Source organism: Lontra canadensis, unplaced genomic scaffold (assembly GCF_010015895.1).
Source record: "Lontra canadensis isolate GAN:19392208 unplaced genomic scaffold, GSC_riverotter_1.0 scaffold18, whole genome shotgun sequence".
In the NCBI taxonomy this organism is placed as follows: domain Eukaryota; kingdom Metazoa; phylum Chordata; class Mammalia; order Carnivora; family Mustelidae; genus Lontra; species Lontra canadensis.
This window is the reverse complement of record NW_022631012.1, coordinates 13,433,813-13,456,597: the sequence shown is the minus strand read 5'-3', so window position 1 is coordinate 13,456,597 and position 22,785 is coordinate 13,433,813. Positions and strand designations below refer to the sequence as shown.

Here is a 22,785-nt window from a genome sequence, read left to right as displayed (position 1 = left end):
GTCTGAGGGGACTGATGTTGAGTGTGTCTGTGGCCTCCACAGTTGCAAGTTTTGAAGTGGACAACAGAGGAATGAGAAGTCATGGTTTTGCCCCTAAAAAAACTATGTGATCTCCCACAGGTTGCCGGGCACCAGTATCTTTTTCTATAAATTGAAGGAGGTGATAAATATCACTTCTGAGCTCTTTTGGCAGAGCATGCAGCTCTGGGCTCCAAATGGATAAAATGTATGTCCAGGTCACCATTGCTTTCTATCATCAATACCTTCTAAGATACAATTAGTAACTTCATGAGGCATTTCCCAGGAGTAACAGGGTACAGGGTACTCACAGCCCACAGCCCAGAACCTGGGGCAGTATCTAAAGCAGGCCCAATAAAGAATTTGAACAGATAAAGAAAGTCTATGAATGACTAATAAGCACTCGAAAAGATGCTCACAGCATTGTCACTAGGGAAATGCACACCAAAACCACAGTGAGAAACCCAAATCCACTCCACGTTGACTAGAATGGGTGTAATCAGAAGATGAAGATGTGGTAAATTGAAACCTTCATACATTGCTGATGGTGTGAAAAATGGCACAGCCTGGAAAATAGCATGGCAGTTTCTAAGGATATTAAATATAGTGACTGCATAATCTAACAATTCCACAATTAGGTATCTACCTGAGGGAATTGAAATTATCTGCCCATACAAAAATTTATACATGAGTGTTCATAGCAGCGTTGTTTACAATAGCCAAAAGTGTAAACAATCCAAATGCCCAGCAATTGATGAATGGGGAAACAGAATATGGCATATCAATACAGTGGAATAATGTTCAGCCATGAAAAGGAATGAAGTACCGTCACACGCTACAACTGAACAACATGCTTTCAACAACCTTGAAAACATTACGCCCAGGGAAAGAAGCCAATCACAAAAGACCACGTATTGTAGGTTTATGTTTATACGAAATGTTTCAAACAGGTAAATCTAAGCAGACAGAAAGTAGATGAGGAGTTGCCTAGTGCTGGGGGGCTGGAGGAAGGTAAGGAGGGACTGCTCAGTAGATCCAGGGTTTCCTTGGGGACGCTTAAATATTCTAAAATTAGATTATGGTGATGGCTGCACAACTCTAAAGATTCTAAGTCCACGGAACTAAGTATATTCTCAGTAAATGTTTACGGCGTTTCTTCACCTAGACAGAGGGGAATTACGCAGATGAGGGAATATAATACCAAATTGCACTTAAATGTGGCTTCTGGGACTTACCTCTTGCAGGAATTTGTGGCTGCAGCATTAAACGTCCCAAGGAATAGAATTGCCTGCCACATAAAAAGAATCGGAGGAGGGTTTGGAGGAAAAGTGACCAAGCCTGCTCTGCTAGGAGCCATCAGTGCCGTGGCCGCCAACAAGTAAGAGTCGCGGTAGCCGCCAGTAATGCCAGTGTTCCCAACGGCGCAGAGACCATCGTGTCCTTCCAGCCCTGCACCCCAGCTTCCATCCCGCGGGTCCCAGCCCTTCATCTCCAAAGGTGGGGTTAGCGTGTGGGTGAAGGAACGCTGGACCCGAGCCAGAGATCTCTGTTCTAGCCCTACTCTTGAACTGCCCGTCACTCACAAGGTCACCTTGACAAGCCACCTCAGTTTCATCACCCATAAACTGGGGAAAATAATATCTACCTGTCTTGTAAGATTATTGTGTAAAATAGATGTAATCACTGTGTGTCTTGACTCGGGCGTAACCATGTATTACTTCCTTATTGACTTTAACTCTTTAAAATGTTTATGTTTTAAGTTATTAAATCAAGCTGAGGTTGTCTGAGTGGAAGGAGAGTCAAAACCCTAACCGTACGAGGGATTTGTTTTGTATGAAATAACCCAGGCTCCGCTGCTCCTGGGAATGTTCACTTCGCCTCTGCATCTTCCAGATGGAATCACCAGGCACAGGAATAGCCATGACTTTTGTGAATGTTACAACTACGAAACCTCTAAATTTTCAAGACAAACTTAACTTATCCTAGGCTACTACTGCAAAAAGAAAAACTGTGAACACCTTAGCTCATTGGTACTTTCTAAAAATAGAAAAGGCTATCTTATACGTATGGGTGTGCAGGCACTGGGGACATTCCTTCAGAAGCCAGAGGAGTCCCTGATGGACATTTTAGGAACAAGCAGTCTGGATGAAAAGGAGCCTGACAGAGCTAAAGAGAGTGTTGGTTCTCAACCTTTCCAGCCTCAATATCCCCCATGGCAGTCAGTTTAATGCCCTTTTAATATCCCAAAATAAATTAATAAGAATATAACTATTTATATACATAATTGCAAAATAATCATACAATGCCTTAATTTTTTAAATTTAAACTTTATTTTATTTTTTCAGTGTTCCAGAATTCATTGTTTATGCACCACACCCAGTGCTCCATGCAATACATGCTCTCCCTAATATCCACCACCAGGCTCACCCGGCACCCCACTCCCCTCCCCTGCAAAACCCTCGGTTTGTTTCTCAGAGTCCACTGTCTCTCATGGTTTGTCTCCCCCTCCAATTTCCCCCAACTCCCTTCTCCTCTCCTTCTCTCAGTGTCCTCCACATTATTCCTTATGTTCCACAAGAAAGTGAAACCATATGATAATTGACCCTCTCTGCTTGACTTATTTCACTCAGCAAAATCTCCAGTCCCACCCATGTTGATACAAAAGTTGGGTATTCATCCTTTCTGATGGATTTACAATGCCTTAATGTTATAAAAAATAATAATAATAAATGAAAGTAACTTATAACAAAATAATGTAACATTTGGATAGATAAATTCTCAGACATGACTAAACCAGGATAATAATAGTAATCGTGGGGTTTTTTTTATTTTAATGTCCCCAGAACTTCTGAAATGTTGTTTAAAGCACATGACTTCCTCCACTGAAAACCACTAAGCCTGATTATCTCAAACCCCCTTCCCCATCTCTTTGTTTCTACAATTTATCAATCATCCATCATACTGACAGAATCATTTCCTATAGGACTGGCCGCCCAATCCGGTTTATTCTAGAGCGTGGTGATGACATGCTGATAACTGCTGGCCGCCACCCACTCCTCGGAAAATACAAAGTGAGTGAGATCAAAAATTTTAGGAAACTGCCTAAAACATTGTTTAGTGATGACCAGCCAAACGATAGGAAAGTCAATTACTAAATTCCAAACCACTGGAGAGGAATATGTGGATGCTGCCTACAACTGACCAGAACTTTCTGTTGGGATCCTAGTCAACTTGGGCATCAGCCTCAGTGTCCCTCTGGTGACTGTCACATCGAACCATGTTCATAAGTTAGGTAGACTGACAACTGTGATCACATGTATTTGTGTACTAACATGGTTGGATTGAGAAAGTGGTTTTTTTATATCACTTTGCAGATTGGATTCATGAACAACGGTGTGATCAAAGCTGCAGACGTTGAATATTATATCAATGGTGGGTGCACTCCTGACGAGTCTGAGTCGGTAAGAAATATGCCTTTCCCAGAGGCTACCGGTTGAGCTGTATGTGTCATACTTTATTTGCATGAGTATGTGTCATACAAAGTAGATGAATTCTGTGAAGGGTTCTACTTAGAGATAAAACTTGGTTAAGTGGTTTTGAATATTTGATAGATGTGAAGTTTTATTTTGCTTTAATTCAGGTGATGGAGTACATTGTGCTGAAATCCGACAACGCATATCATATTCCTAATTTCCGGTGCCGGGGTAGGCCCTGCAAAACAAACTTGCCATCCAACACGGCCTTCCGAGGATACGGCTTCCCCGAGGCTGCAGTGGTAGTGGAAGCTTACATAACCGCTGTGGCGTCTCACTGTGACTTATCCCCTGAAGAGGTAACAAGTCAGAACTGCTAACCGAACAGCACGGGTTCAAACATATATGGAGAACCTGCATATGGCATTACATCAGCTTCTAAGTAGATTCTGAGAAAGAAAGTACACCATCTGTGTATCAGTTCGCTTTGGATGTGTAGCAAGTCAACCACACAGCGTAATGGGCTGAAATAACAGAAAGTACTTCTTCTGGTTCTCAAGTCAGTTGGGTAGCTCTTCTGGCCTGAGCCAGCTCAACGGGAGTTATATGGTCTAAGACAGCTTCATTTACATGTCTGGTGGTCACGGGGCTGATGAGGGGACATCTCAGCTGAGAAGGGTCATATCTGCTTCACAGAGTCTCATCCTCCAGCAGGCCAGCCCAAATTAGTCTGCATGATGGTGGTCACAGAGTTCCCAGGAGTGGCAGGAGGGTGGCAAGCCTGCAAGTGTGTGCCTGTATGAATATGTACCAGCCCATGGACCAGAGCAAGTCATATGGCCGGTCCCGGAGTCAGGGTGACACCACCTGGAGCATGAATCCAGAGAAGGGAAATGACTGCCATTCGTGTAGGCGTTCTACCACAGCTCCGGATTCTGAGGAGCTGATATGAACAGTTAAGAATAAGGACATGTTGTATAGGGGAAGAATAATTCCGAGTGGGGAGTATTTTGTCTCACCACTAACACACTGGTGGCAGGGCTCACAGTAGTTGGGACCTGCTCTTTCTCAGGGTTGTGGTGATGTTAACTGAGATAAGACACTTGGCCTACAGCGTAGAGCAGGTGGAGTGGTTACCGGTATTTTCTGTTGTTATTGTGGTTGCTGTTGCTGTGATGTTACATGTACACTTGTACTCGCATATCTGAGCCACTTAAATGGTTTCTTTTTGTAGAAAGACTTTCTTCTTATCAGCTATATCACAAAAACCCATGTGCAACTAATGGAATAAGCATATACCCTTAAAATCCATTCTATTGTCTTTCAGGTTAAAGAAATAAACATGTATAAGAGAATTAGCAAAACAACCTACAAGCAGACATTTGATCCAGAGCCCTTGCGAAGATGCTGGAAAGAATGCCTGGAGAAATCTTCATTCTCTGCTAGGAAACTGGCTGCGGAGGAATTTAACAAAAAGAACTACTGGGAGAAGAGGGGGCTTGCCGTGATCCCCATGAAGTTTACTGTTGGGTTCCCTGTGGGCTACTACAGTCAGGTGAGTTTGAGAGAGATGTCTTCTGCTCACCAGAAGCCCTTTTCCACGTGACTGGCTGGCTGAAAACCGCAATCTTGTGCAACTAGGGATTGGCCCCCTGTGGGCAGAAAGAAGAAACAAGGGCAGATTCCTACAGCAGGGAACAAAGTGGGTTTCGGCAAACACAGGACCATAGGTATTAGGGCAGATCGGGTGCAACGTGGTACCAGGGCTTAGAAAACAATCAATGCAGAGTCTAGCTCGAGGGGTCTGACCTCAGGCAGGGCCCCAAATATGAGCATTGGGGTATGGGGTCTAATTTCAAATCCATGAGAGAACTGGGAGAAATAAGAGGATCTCTTTTTCTCTTTCATAAATTCTCAGTGAGAACGGTGGGGTCATTTGAAGACAGAGCTTTCAAAAACTCACTGAGAACAGTCAGAGCCCCCCCATTCACGCGGGGACTTGGAGTTACTCTGTGAAAGCTCGGTGACTGCTGTGCTTCGTTTTCGTTTAACCTTGAGCAGTGTTTCAGGGGCTCTGCTTCTGATTCGGTCTGATTTTTTTGCCTCTATCCCCATCAACCTCTGAAATGTCCCCTCAACAAAGCCATGCCAGGGTGGAGTAGAGGCCCTGCTCCTGGAATGAGCCCCTCTCACCAGATTGCCTTCCGGACACACCTTCCTTGGCGTCCACTAACAAGGCAGAAAGCAAAAGGAGAGGGTGACAGGGGAAGGCCAGGAACGCTGCACCTCTTGGAGCAGCTGCTGTCTTTCCCCCAGGGATGCTGCTCAAGCTAGAATAACACACAAAACCCCCTTTAAAGGAAAAAAATGTCTGTGGACTCTCAGTGATCACTTACATTATTTATTTTGTTGTTATTTAGCTGTGAGTAATCCCAAAACAAGGAATAAGCTTCTTATAGCTCTATGCCTTTATCAAATACAAACAAAATTGGAAATTAAATAAAAATAGTATTACGAATGCCAGTAAGATAATAGTAACATGAACTTACTGTGGTAGAATATGTGGCTTCTTTAAAACTAACTCCTCACTCACAAAATGATGGTAGTTCCGGCTGCTGCTGCTGTACAAGGCAATTTGAAATCTTTATCCTAAATGTCTATGTAGGGTGTGCTGACACACTGTCCCACCCCTCGTCTCTAACATCCCCATGAGTTAAAGTAGTCCTACTTGGTGGTTGCACAGTCAACAACATAAAATCTAACACGCACTCTGAAAGCCTGTGGCCATACTCACTGTTACATGGCTATCCGTTACTCTCGTTAAATTATCATAAAGTGAAAACACGAAGTTTAAAAGTTCTTGTAGAGACTTGACAGTCCTGAGAATACAGTCTCAGACTCAGGAGACCAACAGAGCTCAATTAGTTGATATTTTCAGTGCTTGCTGGTGGAGGCACAGGCATGAGCACAGGGGTCAGGGTCCCAAGAGGGCACCTGCAGGATGCTGAGCACGTGCACCAGCCTGAGAGAGGAATTGCTATAAAGAAAATTCCAGCAACTTGCAAACCACCTAACACAGGCCAGCTTCCTCCCTCCTACGGCCTGGTCCCTGGAGCCACTTGCACAGGCTCTGAATTCTACTGAAGCCGTCAACCCCAAAGAAAGACAACAGCAGCGAGTTTGGCCAATCCTCAGAATCACCTGGGAGCTTAAAAACATGGATGCTTAGGCTCCGCCTCCCAACTTCTTACTGAGTTGGAATTTCCAGAATGAGACCCATACCTTTTCCCTGCCATGATCCTGAAGGTCAGCAGCCTTTGGAAACCATTAAAACATCTCAAGGGTCTTCCAGCTCCTCTAGTATCCAAGGCTATTTGTGCCTAGAAATGTACCCATACAGGTTCTATTTGCTTTAAAATTAATTTCCCTGTCCTGGAGAGAAGAAAAATGAACTATCATGCAAGTTGGGGCCGTGGAGTGGCCTCAAAGCAATCCCACAAGCTCCCCAGAAAGCCAAAGGCCGGTAGGAGGGGAGATGAGCCACCATTCCTACATGGACATGGATGGTTTTCCAGTCTGGGGTTTATTGACAGGGGTGGTCTGTTGCCTCCTGTAAAGGCTTTCTTCTCCAGGATAACCAGTGAAAGATTGGCTCAATAAAGCAAAACCGTTCATCTGGCGACCTTGGCTAAATTCTCAGCAACATTGAGGCTCATCATTTTTCCAAAATGATGTAACTATTTCCCCCAGGCTGCTGCTCTAGTCCACATCTATCTTGATGGCTCCGTCCTGGTGACTCATGGTGGCTGTGAAATGGGACAAGGCCTTCACACCAAAATTATTCAGGTAAGATAAGTGTCTGTCATCTCCACTGTGGCAAAGTATAGCGCCTTGTGGTCAGCTTATTGGTTTTGTTCCTGTTGAGTGGGAGAAATACCATCCCGCTACATGTACGGCTCCACTGTGAGACTCGTCTTGGTTTCAGGAATGCAGACTGCAGGGGGTGAAGGAAGCAAATGTCAGAACTGAGGAAATACGTGATATTATTCTTCCTGAACAAAAAGAGTCAGGTCTTCTGAAAAATCTGATTCCAGCTTTCAAAGATAAAATACTTTTCATCTTTGTGGCACCTGCTCAAGGCAGTGCTATGTCAATTTAGATCTTCAATTAAAAATGGATGTGTTTAAAAGGATGAGAAATTACGTTCGTAGAATTCGCAATCTACTTAGGAACTCCACATGAATGGCTATTTCAGAAAGAAGTGTTCCTAATACTTTTTAAAGAGCAAGAGATTATTTGTAATGGGAAATTTTTCCTTCTTTTTTTAATATTAAATAAGATACCTGAATCAAATTGTGGGAGCAGGTATTGTGGGAGAGAGTGGGGAAGACAAAGCTTCTCTCCTAATGAGAAGTAGGGAGAAGATACTTTCCTTAAGGAGATAATACTCTTTAGTAGAGTACTTGGAATTAGGAAATTATAAAAATCCACAGGGCCTTCTTTGAACATATCTTGCTTCTTCATAACAAAATCCTTATACCTGCAAAATGTCCCACAAAAGAACCATAATCTACTAAATTATCTGTAAATCACAAGAAGATGAAGGTAAAACAGTAAGACTGGGCCCCAGCCTTGCCTGCTGCATGTGTCCTACCAAAGTAGGTGTCCCAGAGTGACCGCACTGCCACATGGCTCTTCTGAAAGTGAGATAAAAAGCAAAGCACAAGGGCACCTGGGTGGCTCAGTGGGTTAAGCCGCTGCCTTTGGCTCAGGTCATGATTTCGGGGTCCTGGGATCGAGTCTCGCATCGGGCTCTCTGCTCAGTGGGGAGCCTGCTTCCCTTCCTCTCTGCCTGCCTCTCTGCTTACTTGTGATCTCTCTCGGTCAAATAAATAAATAAAATCTTTAAAAAAAAAAAAAAAAAAGCAAAGCACAGAAAGATTCTTTGGTTGCTTCAAACTCATAATCTCCATATGAAACCCAAGATGCTGTCTTAAATGTTTGTCCCAGGCTCAGGTCATGATCTCAGAGTCCTGGGATCGAGCCCCGCATCGGGCTCTCTGCTCAGCGGGGGGCCTGCTTCCTCCTCTCTCTCTGCCTGCCTCTCTGCCTGCTTGTGATCTCTCTCTGTCAAATAAATAAATAAAATCTTAAAAAAAAAAAAAGAACTAGAAACTTTTTAATTTGGGGGAGGGTGCTTAAAGTCAATGGAACAAAGAATATTCTTCTGCTTCGGACAGGTGGCCAGTCGAGAACTGAACATCCCGCGGTCGTACATACACCTGTCTGAAACGAGCACCGTCACAGTGCCCAATGCTAGCTTCACGGCGGCGTCGATGGGAACAGACATCAACGGGAAAGCTGTGCAGGTGACTTTTCCTTCAGTTCTCAGTCACCCAGTGACAGTGCTGGAGGAGATCTCATCCTACCCCTCCTTTTATGGAAGATGAAACTGAGTCCAAGAGAAGTCAAGTGGGTGGTTGTGGATCATTCGGCTCATGATGTGCAGAGCCAAGACTCCAAGTCCGGTTTCCTGAGGCTCCCATCTGGTGCTCTTTCTGCTGTCTGGGGCTGTTTTTCATAATTAATGTTCGGTTGCATGTGAAACCTGCAAACTTCAGCAACCTCCCTTTGTGTTAGATGAGAGAATGCCAGCCCGCCAGCTCTCACCCCAGCACACCGGAGAAGTGCAGAGTAATAGCGTTACTAACAGGGCATCCTCATTCCAGGAAGGGCTTGACTTATTTTTTAACCTCTCTAAGGATCAGTTTCCTCTTCTGCAAAACTTCACCCAAATACCACCCATTTCATAGAATCACTGGGTGGCTTGCAGAGATCGTGCAACAAAGCCACCACACCTCCTCCCTTCTCCCCACACTCCAACCTCCAGAACACCACTGATTGACCATTTGTCACCCACAAGAGGCAAACACCTAGATATAAAGAGAACATTTCAGCCTGTCGAATATGCCCATGTATCATGTGAACCATGGATTCCCAAAGTATGTTCCTTGGAACAGAGGTCCCATGACGGTCTCAGTGGAGAAAATGGATTCTGTAGTCACCAAGTTTGGGAGATGTTATGTACTACATCCCACTCATAGAGGCTTATGCTGCATATTAGCATGACAAATGCTCTGACAAGTCCTGCAATATAGAAACCTCTTTAACTTTGTCTCACCAAGTTTTTCCCAAGCTTGCTTAACCATGAAAACATTTTCATTAATAAAACCCCTCCTAATATCTATAGAATCAGCACCCAAGATAAACAGTCTGGGAAATTCTAATTTGGTTAAAACATGTAGGTGACTGAGTCCATTTTTCACCTTTTATCTAAATTCTAGTTGCCTTGCAAGCACAGGTGGCACAAAGATACTCAGTGCATAGCTAGGCATAGTCTCAGGCATTGATAAAGCAGACATACTTTTAAAAAAAAAAAAAGGAAACTAAATGCTTTTAGAAACATTTTTATATTTTATAATGAAGAATCATCATTAAAAAGTCGTAAATTTGTATGATTTCTTCATACTTATTTTATTGATCCCACATTGATTTAATGAATATTGACTGAGGGCCTACCACATGCTAGGTAGTATAAGGTAGTATGAGGTAGTATGAGGTAGTATAAGCAGTAAGTGAATCAGGACAAAGTCCAAAGATCCTGCTCTCACAGAGCTTACATTCAAGCCGATAACAAATCAATCACTCCTTGAGCCAGGTCGTGAACACAGCAAGGAAAGAAGCTGGGCAAGTTATTTGGGAGCAGAAGGAGCTGGCTTTCTATGCGCGAGAAGCTGCAGCAGGCCTGCGGGACTGGAGCAGAGACTGCAAAGGGGAGAAAGGTAGAACGGGGAAGAAAGATAGCAGAGAAGTGAGATTGGGGTATAAATGTTTTATTTTGTTTTGTTTTTTTAGATTTTATTTTTATTTATTTGATAGAGATCACAAGTAGGCAGAGAGGCAGGCAGAGTGAGGGAGGGAGGCAGGCTCCCTGCTGAGCAGAGAGCCCGATGTAAGGCTCGATCCCAGGATCCTTCGATCATGACCTGAGCCAAAGGCAGAGGCTTTAACCCACTGAGCCAACCACGTGCCTTAAATGTTTATTCTTGAAGCTGGGTAAGGGGGGCTAGTGTATTATTCCCTCTATTTTTATGTATTTTAGTAATGCAAAAACTGGAAAATTTTCTATCTGGCACTTAGAGCTTCAATAAAGGGAGGTGACCCTACCAAACAATGTAAGCTGAAAGAATTCTCCATACAAAGAAAGGAGTTCAGGAGGTCGCAAAAGAGTGAAATTGTTCTCTGTAATGTCTCACCCTCTTAAAGGGAAGACTGTCAGACTGCTGAGTGTAAAGCTATGTGTAGGCGTACAAGGTCAGGACATGATTAGGAGAAGAATACATGATATTTGGGCAGGTAGGAATCCTGTGACTTGGGCTGCCTCGAATGTGGCCCTCTTTTGGAAGACCCCCATTTGTAATAAGGTCAGTGATAGCTGAATGAACCAGCAAAGTGATTTATGAAAACAAGGCTCTCTGGGGCACCTGGGTGGCTCAGATGATTAGGCAGCTGGCTCTTTGCTCAGGTCATGATCTTGGGGTCCTGGGATCAAGCCCCATGTCTCAGGGTCCTGGGATCAAGCTCTACGTCTGGCTCCCAGCTGAGTGGTGAGTCTGCTTCAGGATTCTCTTTCCCTCTGCCCCTCCCCACACTTGCTTACTCATTCTCTTTCTAAAATAAATAAATTTTTAAAAAAAGAAAAGAAAGAAAGAAAACAAGGATCTCCCTAACACACGAGAAGCCAGAAACCATTTCCCAAAGAGGGGATGATAGAAAAGAAAGAGCACAAACTAAGAGAGGGCATCAGAGGTGATCTGAGGTTGAGCTGAGTACGGAAGTGCCGACATGAACAGATTTGTGTTTGAATTAGGGTTAGAAGTCAAGTTGAGGTCCACTGATATCAGGAGTCAACAGGTTTAATCTCAAGGTTCCAAGATTTCATCTCAATCCTTCTTATTTTCATTTCACTGATAATGTTTTAAAGATTTAAAAAGGACATTTTACATCATCAGAAGGACCACTCTGTAAGTGGAGTGTTGCCAGAAGATCTCTTTGCCCACGTTCGGGAGCAAGAAATATACTTTGTGTGAAGGCAACAACAAACGAGCAGAGATGGACTTCATAGGTAAACACTGTTTTCTTCTTGCCCAGCAAAAAGCCAATGATGTCAAGGTATAAGGCGCAGATGAAAATCTCAGGCAATTTATGTAAGAAGAGTGGAGAGAAAATCGCTCTGTAGCAGCACACTGAACCCCACCGCACGCAGGGAGCAGCCGAGGTGGCCCCATTCCAAGCAGCACTTTAGCTTCAGAGAAGCAACATCATCAACCAACTAAGTCAACGTTGTTATTGTGGATGGTATTGGTGTGTAGATTGGCTTGTGTGCTTTGTCGTCGTATGTTTGCTTGGAGGTACAGAAGAGCTACAACTCTAGGAGACTCAACTAACTTTATGTTAGCGTATATTAAAACAAAATTATAATAAAAATAACGGACGTCAACACCGTAAGATCCACATGAACATTTGTTTCCTTCAAAGGGGTTCCCTACATGACTCAACTTCAAGAAACCCTGCCTAGAGGACTAGCAAGCAGGCTCACAAAACTGACGGATTCCATTTGAACTGATTTGAATATTTAACGTTTTGCTGTTTCCTGTGCCTTTAATTTCTGTCATTTCAAATATTTATTTTTAGAATGCCTGCCAAATTCTTATGGCCCGTCTTCAGCCAATCATCAGGAAAAACCCTAAAGGAAGATGGGAGGACTGGGTGAGTGTTTCCTTCCTTATCCCTGCCAGGAAAAGACAGATACATACATGCAGATGGGCGACGGCCCTTAATGCCTGGGCTGATGGGTGCTGCCCGTTCAAGAAACAAAGCATTTATTAACATTTACTTCTGCTTTTCTGAAAAAGCAAAAGCCATGTCTGGATTCACTGAAACTTGTTTTTATTTCAGAGCCTGATTTCTCACAGAGAATGCTCTAAAGTAAAACACACCTTAGGGTTACTGTCCCAGCTCTGTCACTACTATCTCTGGGAGACAAGGTTCACCCTCAGTGCCTCAGGACCTTGGTTTTCTCCCCAGAGCAACAGAGATGATAGCAGTCCTACTATCAAAGGATGACTCTATTTTTAATAATTTTTATTAATGTTACCATTAGTACTCTTATTCCCAGCCCTACCCAGGTTACTCTAGGAGGGAAGCTGACATACTATACTAAGTGACAGCCAGTCAAATTATTTGGGGAAAAAAGCAGAGTAAAAGTACGTACATATAAAGACATGAACATACACATAGAAACATGTGTGCATATGTACATATCTGTGTAGATACTTACATACAAAAGTGTGTGAATACGGCCTAGCCCCCTCCTTAATTTAAAAAGCCAAAAAGGCATTAAAAAATAACTTTAAAAAATAAACTTTACACTGTCCAACAAACGATAGAGGGCCTCAGGGCATAGCTAGCAGCGGCCCGTACGCATCTGTCTGGAAAAGCGTGGCCCATGGCTTGTACAAGGCACACGTCTCAACTGAGGTGAATGCGGGTAGAAAGCGTGCTCCAAACGGGGAGGAAGGTATTTTTCATTACTTTGCCTAAATCTCTGTCTCTTTGTAACCAACCATCTCTTCCAGATTACAGAAGCCTTCACAGAATCCATCAGTCTCTCAGCGGCTGGATATTTCCAGTAAAGGACATTTTACTTCGGGTTGGGTCATAGCTGGGCAGAGACAGCGCACATTCAGCAGTGCGAACAGGTGCCGGATGCCTGGGGGGCCCTGCGCGGTGCCCGCTGTTGGCCCTCCGTGCTGGCTCCCGGCTGGGAGGCCCCCACAGCTATTCACACACGCGGGGACCCATTCCAGTAACTGCCTGCTGGAGGGTCGGGCCCAGACGCTGCCGGCCTTTTCCCCGGGCCTGCAGTGGAACCCGTACAGCTCTGACCGCACCCCCGCTTGCTGAAGAAGGGGAGGGAGGCCGGCAGCCACGGGGTGGGTGCCCCCTCCCTCCCCAGGCCCCACAGCGCAGGAGGCGATGAGACCACTATGAGGAAAAGGGCCTTTCCTTTTCTCTTCTCAGAGGCTACCAGACTCACATGGACTGGGAGAAGGAGAAGGGTGAGCCCTTTGCGTACTATGTGTATGGAGCGGCCTGTTCGGAGGTTGAAGTGGACTGTCTGACCGGGGCTCATAAGGTAAAGAGCAGTATTTGTGTTCGCCCTCTGCATCGTGTAGACACAAACACTGACGTGCTTGTCGTGCCGTCCGTGATAATCAACTTGATCCTGCAGGCGGAAAAACGAGGGACAGCCAGCCAATTGCAGTAAAGAGCTATTTTAAATAAACCCTATTTTCCACTGTGTATTTTCTCTTGGAACAGCTCCTTAGGACTGACATCTTCGTGGATGCTGCTTTCAGCATAAACCCAGCCGTGGACGTCGGACAGGTGAGTGATACCAGCATGCTCTGACCACGGGAACTTTTGGTCGGTTCCATTCAGAAAAGTATTTCCCAGAATTCTCCAGGGTTGTTTATACCTGGTGCAAGTTCTCTGCTATACACTAAGTATCTGACGCGCACGCGCACACAAATAGATGAAATACTGGAGGAAAATACAAGAAAAAGTTAACAATCATTGTCTTTGTAGGGCAGGAATACGTGTGACTTAGCCTGCTTTATAATTCTCCGTGCCTTCTGATTTTTCTCATGAATATTAACATGTTTGTAATTAGGGAACACTAATAAATACATAATAATAAAGTTCCATTAGTATTCATATTAATATTAAATTTAAACAGATTGCAATTTAGGGAAATAGAAAAGAGAGAGAAATACTTAAGCATAATTTTTTGCCTTCTGCCGAATTTAATTCTGATTTTGATCCCACAAACAATAAAACTAAGGCGCCGAAAAGTCTTTTTAAACTTTGAGTTAAAAGCTTTCCACCTGTTGGTGTAGCTTTGCTTTTTTTCTAGCCTTGTTACTGAAGGTGGAGCCGGTAGACCAGCCACCTCAGCCCCGGCCAGACCTACTAACCGGCCCCCCTAGTGAGGCAAGACAGCTGGTCCCCGGGGTCCACCTGAGGAGCATACTGGAGCCATTGAGCAGCTTGGCATCACACCTGACAGACACCTGGTGCTTTCATCTGCCAACAGCTTCCCAGCATCCTAAGTCCTAAGAGACTGGTTTACCTGGGTTGGCCGTTGGGCTTTATAAGGAACAATTTTATTGATCCCTCTGTGCTTTTCAAGATATGGCCCTCAGACTCTGCAACAGAAGTACTTGTAAGTGTTTATGGAAACATGGATTCCTGTACCCAGGAATTCAGCCCAGGCTTAGACTTGGTCTGTCTTAACTTTGCTGGGCTGAGACAGAAACAGGCACATTTAACCTGCACCTGAAATTCATCTTAAGCTTATAAAGTTTGAGAGCCACAGCTCACCCAGTCCTCGACTCCCCTTCCCTGTCTTACCCACTCCTCCCAGATCCTTTCTGCTTCTTTATCTTTTAAGCAAAGGCAGAAAGGGCGATGTCATGATTAAGGAAACCCTCCATTTGTCTCATCAGGAAAGGGAAGAAAATAAGTATATTAGACTTGATCTCTTAGACTTCGGTCTTTTCCTTTAGGAATAAGCATTTGGAAATATCCAAATATAAAATTTAGATTTGTATACCTTATTCCTTAATTTTGCATTTTCAATAAAATGCAAACTGTAATTCTCCTTCAATTCTTTAACCTCCAGGCAGACACCCCTTAATCCTTTTTCCTAGAGCGTATTAGCGTATTTGTTTGTAAATAGAACTCAAAATGACTTTTAATAAAAAATATTTAACTTAATATAAGTTTTTTCCATCCCATCTTATTTAACATTTATCTACTCTCCATGATAACTTTTATAAAGGGAAGTAAAGAAATACAGATATTATAATAACCTACAGTGTTCTATTCATTCTAGTTCATGTTGCTTTAATGTTAGCTTCTTTTTCATCTAATTCAACAGACATTTATTAAGAACCTATGTACCAGGCCTCATGTTAATAATAGAATACAAGAAGGCCACGGCCTCCAAATGCTCATACACATGAGAGAGAGAGAGGAGGAAGAGGTGAGCAGAGGAAACACTCTCTGAAAGCCACTATGATGGGGGAATGTGTTCAAGGTACAGTGAGCCGGGAGGAAGTAAGTCCTAAATCCACCCAGGAGGTGGTAGGAGGATCCAAAAGGCTCCAAATAGGCAGGAACTTGGAGGATGACTAGGAATTCTCCAGGGGGACAACCTGAGATGGGGAGAAGTGAAGAGAGTCAGGAGAAACCACAGTACAAAGACTTGGCGGTCCAAATGAATCTGGTGGGCTTGAGAATTACCCAGAACTTACCAAGAGTCAGGTACCTGGAGGGTGGGTCACTTGGGCAAGAAAAACTAAGAATGAGGCCAGGCAAGATGAGAAGCACCAGACCCTGCAGGACCCTTTGTAAACCCACCCCAGGCTGTCAAGGATGACTCACTATGGTCCAGAGAAATGGTTCCATTTTCAGTCACATTGGAGTAGTTCTTCAATCAATATCGTATACTTATAAACTGTGAAATTTTTGCCTGTAGATTGAAGGAGCATTTATACAAGGCATGGGGTTGTACACCACAGAGGAACTGAAATATTCCCCGGAAGGTGTCCTCTACTCTCGAAGTCCAGATGACTACAAAATCCCAACTGTCACTGAGATACCAGAAGAGTTCTATATCACTTTGTTGCGTTCCCGAAATCCCATAGCCATCTACTCGTCCAAGGTAAGAACACAAGACCTCTATGTTAGTTCGTAGGGCTACCATAACAAAGTACCACACACTGGGTGACCTAAACAACCTAAATAACAGATACATTTTCTCACAGTACTGGAGGCCGTAAGTCAAATCAAGGTTTGCTTTCTTCCAAGGCCTCTCTGGACTCAGATGGCCACCTTCTCCCTGTGTCCTCCCATAGTCGTCCCCTCTGAGTGCACATGTCTGATGTCTCTCTCTGTATGGCCTAATTTCCTTTTCTTGTTAAGACACCAGTCATGTTGGAATAGGGCCCATCCTAAAGACCTCATTTTAACTTAATGCACCTCCTTAAAGACCTTATCTCCAAATATGGTCAGAGCCTGAGGTAGGGGGTTAGGACTTCAACATATGAATTTTGAGGGAGCACAGTTCGGTCTGTAACAATTATTTCAAGAAATAATGGTCTGAGCACAGACCACAGACCAGAGTACTTTGAAGGAAGAAAGAAGAAAAATCAGTACAAAGAAGCATTGGTGACTCATTCAAAATATAATGCCCCCTGAATTTGCTTACTCCTTTGAATTGAAAATCCCAGCAGGAAAAGGGAAAAGAAAAGCAAATTCATGGCAAAGTGGTGCTCACTGACTCTAGAAGACCGAGAAGACTCTTCCCTCATGAAAGCTAGCATGAAACAAATTTAATCAAAACAAGAAAGGTCAGGGGCACCTGGGTGGCTCAGTGGGTTAAGCCTCTGCCTTCGTCTCAGGTCATGATCTCAGGGTCCTGGGATCGAGTCCCGCATTGGGCTCTCTGCTCAGCGGGGAGCCTATTTCCCCCCCTCTCTCTGTACCTGCCTCTCTGTCTACTTGTGATCTCTGTCTGTCAAATCAATAAATAAAATCTTAAAAAAAAAACAACAACAACAAAAAAAAAACAAGAAAGGTCAAGGAAGAGTCAAATATCTTAAGTCATTAGGCTAAGTGCCACTATGAGATAAAACCGAAATTGTAGGCAAATTTTACCAGCCCAGAACTCTACTTTCTGTACCCTTCTCGCATATCCTCCAGACTCAGTTCTCTCTTATTTGTCTGCCTCTCTCCACACCTCCCCAAACTGGAACAGGCTTTCAAATGAGTTTCTCACTATTTGCTCTGAGCTGTAAATAGCTGCTGATCTAAGAGGTATCGAGTCTTTGTTCCCTGGAGCATATGGGCTCTGATTGGCCCATAAAGACCTCTGGTGAGGATTCTTGAATACAAGTGCACAAAAAAACACAACTTCCCCCAACTTAAGTTCTATTCTGAGCCCACATCTGGCCAGACAGATGGTAGGCTAACCTTAGATTTTTCAGGAAATTTCCTCTCCTTCTTTAAGTAGGTCAAGATTGGGAAGAAGACAAGACTTCCTGTCTGAATGGCCTCTATCTCTACTTCTGCACCAGGAGCGTCTCTAGAGACCATCCTGACACAGGGTACAATCCTGCCTTTTAGGGTCTAGCCACCTCCCTGCCAGTTTGCTCCAAATAGGACATAAGACCTTTTTGCTCCCCTCCTCCTCACTTCAGAGGAAACCCTTTCTTCTACCAGCTCTACATCTCCCTCTGCATTTGCTTTAGAGGTGAAATCAAAGCCAGGGATAGGCTTTATTTGCTTGGAGATAAAGGCCAATCTCTCCACTGAGGCCCTGAGCACAGACCACAGACCAGATGACTTTGAAGGAAGAAAGAAGAAAAATCAGTTCAAAGAAGCATTGATGAATCATTCAAAATATAATGGCCACTACACTATTAGTTCAGAAACATCCAGCACGCACCAGGGATGTTAGCACACAAACAACTTCAACAGGTCACTCTTTAGAGTTGATCCCCTCCCTGTCGTTTAGGCTCAGCTACAAAAATTGCGGTTGTTTTGTTTGGGTTTTGAGTTAAACAAAAATGGTCTGGAACCCAAAGTGGAATATTCTAGAGGGCACCAAGGGCTTTGGTCTTTAAGACTTTACCTGGGCAAAGGAGCTGGAGGTTTTAGCTGCCCCACTATCCTGATGTCCTATAACATCTTCATGAGCGACTTTGAGGAGGACTCCACACACAAATCAGCATGGGGGGCATTTGGTTCTGGCAATTCAGACATACTCCATTTTAAGTATTCCATACTCACCAGAAGAGGTGAGTGTGCGTGCGTGCGTGTGTGTGTGTGTGTGTGTATGTACTCAAACTAGTGCATTTCTGACAGCCTTTTACCTTCCTCTCAGGGGTTGGGTGAGACTGCAGTGTTCTTGGGATCCTCCGTGTTGTTCGCCATTTTTGATGCAGTGACTGCTGCCCGCGAAGAGAGGGGGCTGACCAAGACCTTCAACCTGAAGAGCCCGGCAACTCCTGAGTTTATTAGGATGACTTGTGTGGATCAATTTACTGACATGGTAAGGGGGGGTGAGGGGAGGTCCTTGTGGTAATCACCGCGTACATGGGCTTTCAGGTTCTTAGTATGGATTTGGTCACCATGACAAAACCCCAGGGCAGGTTCATCTTTTCCAGTGAAAATTCTCACTCTGCCTTTACCTGCTACTGCCTATATACTGTAACGTAACTGCAAGGTGAGCAAAACTCTTCACATGTTGGCTTGTTTCAGACCCCAAAGAAAAGCAGACTCAGTGGAGCTAACGCTAGTAGCAAATCCACATGGTAGCTAACTTCTTGAAACACTTGATCAAAATGCAGTTGAGGTGGTATTGTGATCACCTTAATAACTAAACGGGATGAAATAGATATCGGATCTGGTCAATTATTCAGAAAGCATTTGTTAAGCAAACTGGTAAAAACAATTTAAATTAAAATATCAAAGTCACTGGGCACTCTTTGATATACCTTGTAATGACACACAAATAGAACACAGTTTCATTTTCCAGCTGCTGAAAATATGTCTAGAACTATCACCAGAGACTGTTCCTATATTGAACTGCTTACTGCAGCCCTAACTGAACGGCTAGTTTAAAACTGGATTGCACTTTATGCCTTTGAAAGTACAGGGCTTCTGAATAAGATGCATCTTATCCCAAACATAAGAAGTTTATGAAGATAAAGAGATTTATGACTCAAGGATTGAAAGGAATAGGAAAACTATATATTTTTGATAAGAATAAAACAGACATTGGGTTTTTCTTTTTTAAAAAACAGGTTTTCTTCTGAATTACACATTTTGCATATATAACATTTTACTAATAATTATCTTCCTTTTTTTTTTTTTTTTTTTTTTTTTAGATTCCTAGAGATGATCCTTCAGCATTTACACCTTGGTCCATCCGTGTGTCTTAAATACTACATTTCTCTTAGAAAATGAAAGAATACATGATTGACCTTAAAATTGTCAAACCAGAACAAGTATAGATTGGCTCCTGCTTGTCAAGGATAATTTTAGTATCTTTCAGCTATTCTCTGTGGTTTAGGTCGCTGCGTGATTATGTTTTAGGACATAAATTTTTACCAAAAGATATAATAAAGCTTAGAATCAAAAATCCTCCTTATTATTTCCATTATCCTGAAGATCTACAACATCATGATTTTAAAACATGGCAGAGTTTCCATTCCCATGGAACAACTCGAGAAACTGCTCGTGGTTTAGTCTTCAGAAATCTGATCGCTCATAAATCATCTACCCCCAAAACTCTCAGGATTGGATCCCCAAAGCCGATGGTGTGATGGTGATAACCAGCTCACCTGGAAAAATTCGTGACTGATAGTGGTTGCCAATTTCTGTGATGTGAACAAACCCACCCGGCCAGTTCCAGGCCACTAACAATGAGGTCTCTGAACATGAGGTTGGAAGAAATGCCCGTAATTAGCTCTTGTGGTCTCCAGCACTACAAGCCCACCACAATCCTCAGGCTCCTGCCACTCCCATGCTGCCTGTTAGATGAGGCTTAGGGGTGTAAACTGTCCAGAGCCTCCAGCAGGTCCTCATCTGCCATGAGCTATGCTCGTGGTAGTGTCTTCCTCTCCCGGGAAACCACACAGAGTAGAAACAGTGATCTCAAATCATTCTGCAGCCCCTTGATTTGGCTCAGTGTCTGAAAGATGAGATCGGCAGCACCTTCCTTTTGCCATTTCAGAGGAGCACTGAAATCCTCAGGGCTTTGGTTTGGTTGTTTTCAGTTACTTCTTAGCCATTTTGCATTGCATTTTCCAAAGGAAGTGCAGGGTTATGCCAGAGAAGATGTTCGGCCCCTATGAGGTTTGAAACAAAATAAACAAACTGAATCACTTGTTGGGATCTGTGTGCTAGATATTAAAGCTCTGCATTTATTCACAGAAACTTTGTGGTAGAAGAAAAAGCGTGAATGACTGTTCACGTGTGTTTGAGACCAGACTGGGGGAAGAGAAGGCTGGCAGGGGAAAGGAAAGGCTTCTTTCCAAAGAAAAGTCTCACCAGTCAGTGTCTTTTATTCTAGGAGGGGTGTGTGTGTGTGTGTGTGTGTGTTTGTACGCATATTTTTAAATGTCTGTTTAAATTCACCCAATAATTTAGTTTGCCTAGAACCCAGCCCACACAAACTCATCGTGCCAGACAGAAAAATAGGATTACTGGTTTATTTTTCTAGCAGTAAAAGAGGAAGACATTTATCACAGACACAAATTAATTTAAAAAGTATTGTACTCACAGACCATGTGGTCAAAGCCACTGAAAAAACAGAAATTGAATTTTTACAGAATAAGTCTGATCACTTCAGCAGTACTTAATGAACTTGAAGAATTGGGGTTTGGGATAGAGTATTTACACAAGTAGTACATTTTACAGGATAGCAATTTCTAAACATAGGATTAACATTCTAATGCCCTTTAAATTTGATAATTTTTAGCATCCTTTATATTAAAACTTAATCCATAATACTAATTTAGATAAGTATCTTAAAATTTAATTATTGACTGTCTCTTTTAAAGTGTTATCACAGTGACAGTTGCACAGAAGTGTAAGATTTGATCTTTCTAACCAGTGATCCGTAAATGGTCAAGAGCCCTTTCAATGGTTAAAACACATGATCATTATTAACTTTGGGCAAAACTGCCATTGCTTTTTACTTAGAAACTTGCCATGGCTATTGCTTAATTGTGCGTTCAATAAATGTTCATCGGAAGAGAAAGAACGTGTGGCAGGTCCACACTTGTTGTACTCTTCCTTGCTCCATTCAACCTGTGAGGCCAAGGGTGTCTTACTTCTCCTGGACCAAAAGTTTATGACAGACCAGCCTCGTACAGTCTTACGAAAACACGGGGCAAATGGAGCTGAGCGAATAGTAATGGGGAAGGATTTGATTTCTGTTTAGCGTCTTGAACGCAGACTCTCACATGCACTCAGGTTTTTGAAATGGGATTGATCAAAGAGGGCTGGGATGGGAGGCCTGAGACATCTCCATTGTTTCTTTTAAGGAAAAAGTCTTTAAATCCTCTGCACTTGCTGCTTTCAATGACATAAATTGGCAGAATTCCTCGCAGTATCAGAACACTTGGAATCATAGGTTGAGTTTGCTGGAAGCAGAAGCCCAGACAGAGTATGGGGAGCAGGATGGTTTTCAGGGATCGACACCTGAGACAGGAAGGTTGGAAAAGCAGAGTGGGGCAGAGGGAGAAATCAAGCAAGACCCTGGAGGCATCAAGAACTCAGCATGGAGCCTTGGAGCAAGTGTTGCCCCCAGGACTTAACCTCCTTAGGCTGAAATGGACAGGTCTGTGTACCCCTCAGTCACTCAGTCAAGGTGGGGCTGCCCCAGGAAGGGCACGGCCTTGAGGAAGGAGACTCTCTGCCCCTGAGGCAGACCCAGAGGGGGCTCCCTTCTATCTGCTAGATGGGACGCTGCCCAATTCATGAATTGTTGCATAAAGCCAGTTAGATCCTTAAGTTTACTCTGTTGAATTTTATTTTTTGACGGTATCATGTATCAAATACATAATACAAAGTATCTTAAACTATGCTTTCCATCTTTTCATTATTTTTGCTGGTTTGTTCAGAGATGAGTAATTTCATTTCTTAAGGTTCTACTTGAGAACCTCTACTTGAGGTTCTACTATACCATTAGTTCTACATTTCCATTTACTTTGAGAAACAAACACATATTTCTCTACCACTATTTGGAAAAAAGATACCAGTATTCCCCGATGAAAAGTTACTCTCCTGGCCTCCTGCTGTATCTGTCGTTATATTTCTACCCTTTGCCCCAGTAAAATAATACTTTTGTAACTTTTACTTTCCCCTCTCCCCAGCGACCCCCAACCCTTAAGTTGTTGAGGCTGTGGTCTGTTTTAGTTCCAGACTATTAATTGAATTTCCTTTACTCTATGACTCTTTAGCATTTATATTGCTTTCCCTAATAGCCTGCCCTATCCACTTGGACTTCTTCTCCCCTTTCCCTTTCCATCTGAATTACCTTATTGTTTGATCCTTTTCCTCAGGTGGGGTGGTCTTTATCCAGGAGAGAAGAGGA

General features: G+C 43.3%; 1 protein-coding gene across 4 annotated transcripts in view; it reads left to right on the top strand.

Moving 5' to 3' along the window:
* LOC116869143 (aldehyde oxidase 4-like) overlaps nt 1-20,577 on the top strand; it is a 57,072-nt gene extending 36,495 nt beyond the window's left edge. For 2 of the 4 annotated variants that reach the window (XM_032860120.1, XM_032860121.1), the window contains 14 exons: nt 1,263-1,396; nt 3,002-3,089; nt 3,393-3,479; nt 3,659-3,850; nt 4,819-5,046; nt 7,242-7,337; nt 8,732-8,860; nt 12,246-12,320; nt 13,190-13,242; nt 13,635-13,749; nt 13,935-14,000; nt 16,156-16,341; nt 18,565-18,732; nt 19,571-20,577. In XM_032860120.1, the coding sequence (XP_032716011.1) occupies nt 1,263-1,396; nt 3,002-3,089; nt 3,393-3,479; nt 3,659-3,850; nt 4,819-5,046; nt 7,242-7,337; nt 8,732-8,860; nt 12,246-12,320; nt 13,190-13,242; nt 13,635-13,749; nt 13,935-14,000; nt 16,156-16,341; nt 18,565-18,732; nt 19,571-19,624 (1,671 nt within the window). In that variant the 3' untranslated portion in view covers nt 19,625-20,577. Of the gene's footprint in view, nt 1-1,262; nt 1,397-3,001; nt 3,090-3,392; nt 3,480-3,658; nt 3,851-4,818; nt 5,047-7,241; nt 7,338-8,731; nt 8,861-12,245; nt 12,321-13,189; nt 13,243-13,634; nt 13,750-13,934; nt 14,001-16,155; nt 16,342-18,564; nt 18,733-19,570 lie in introns of those variants that run through there. The other 2 variants (XM_032860122.1, XR_004382969.1) reach the window with 2 other exon arrangements.
* The last annotated feature ends 2,208 nt before the right edge of the window (nt 20,578-22,785 follow it).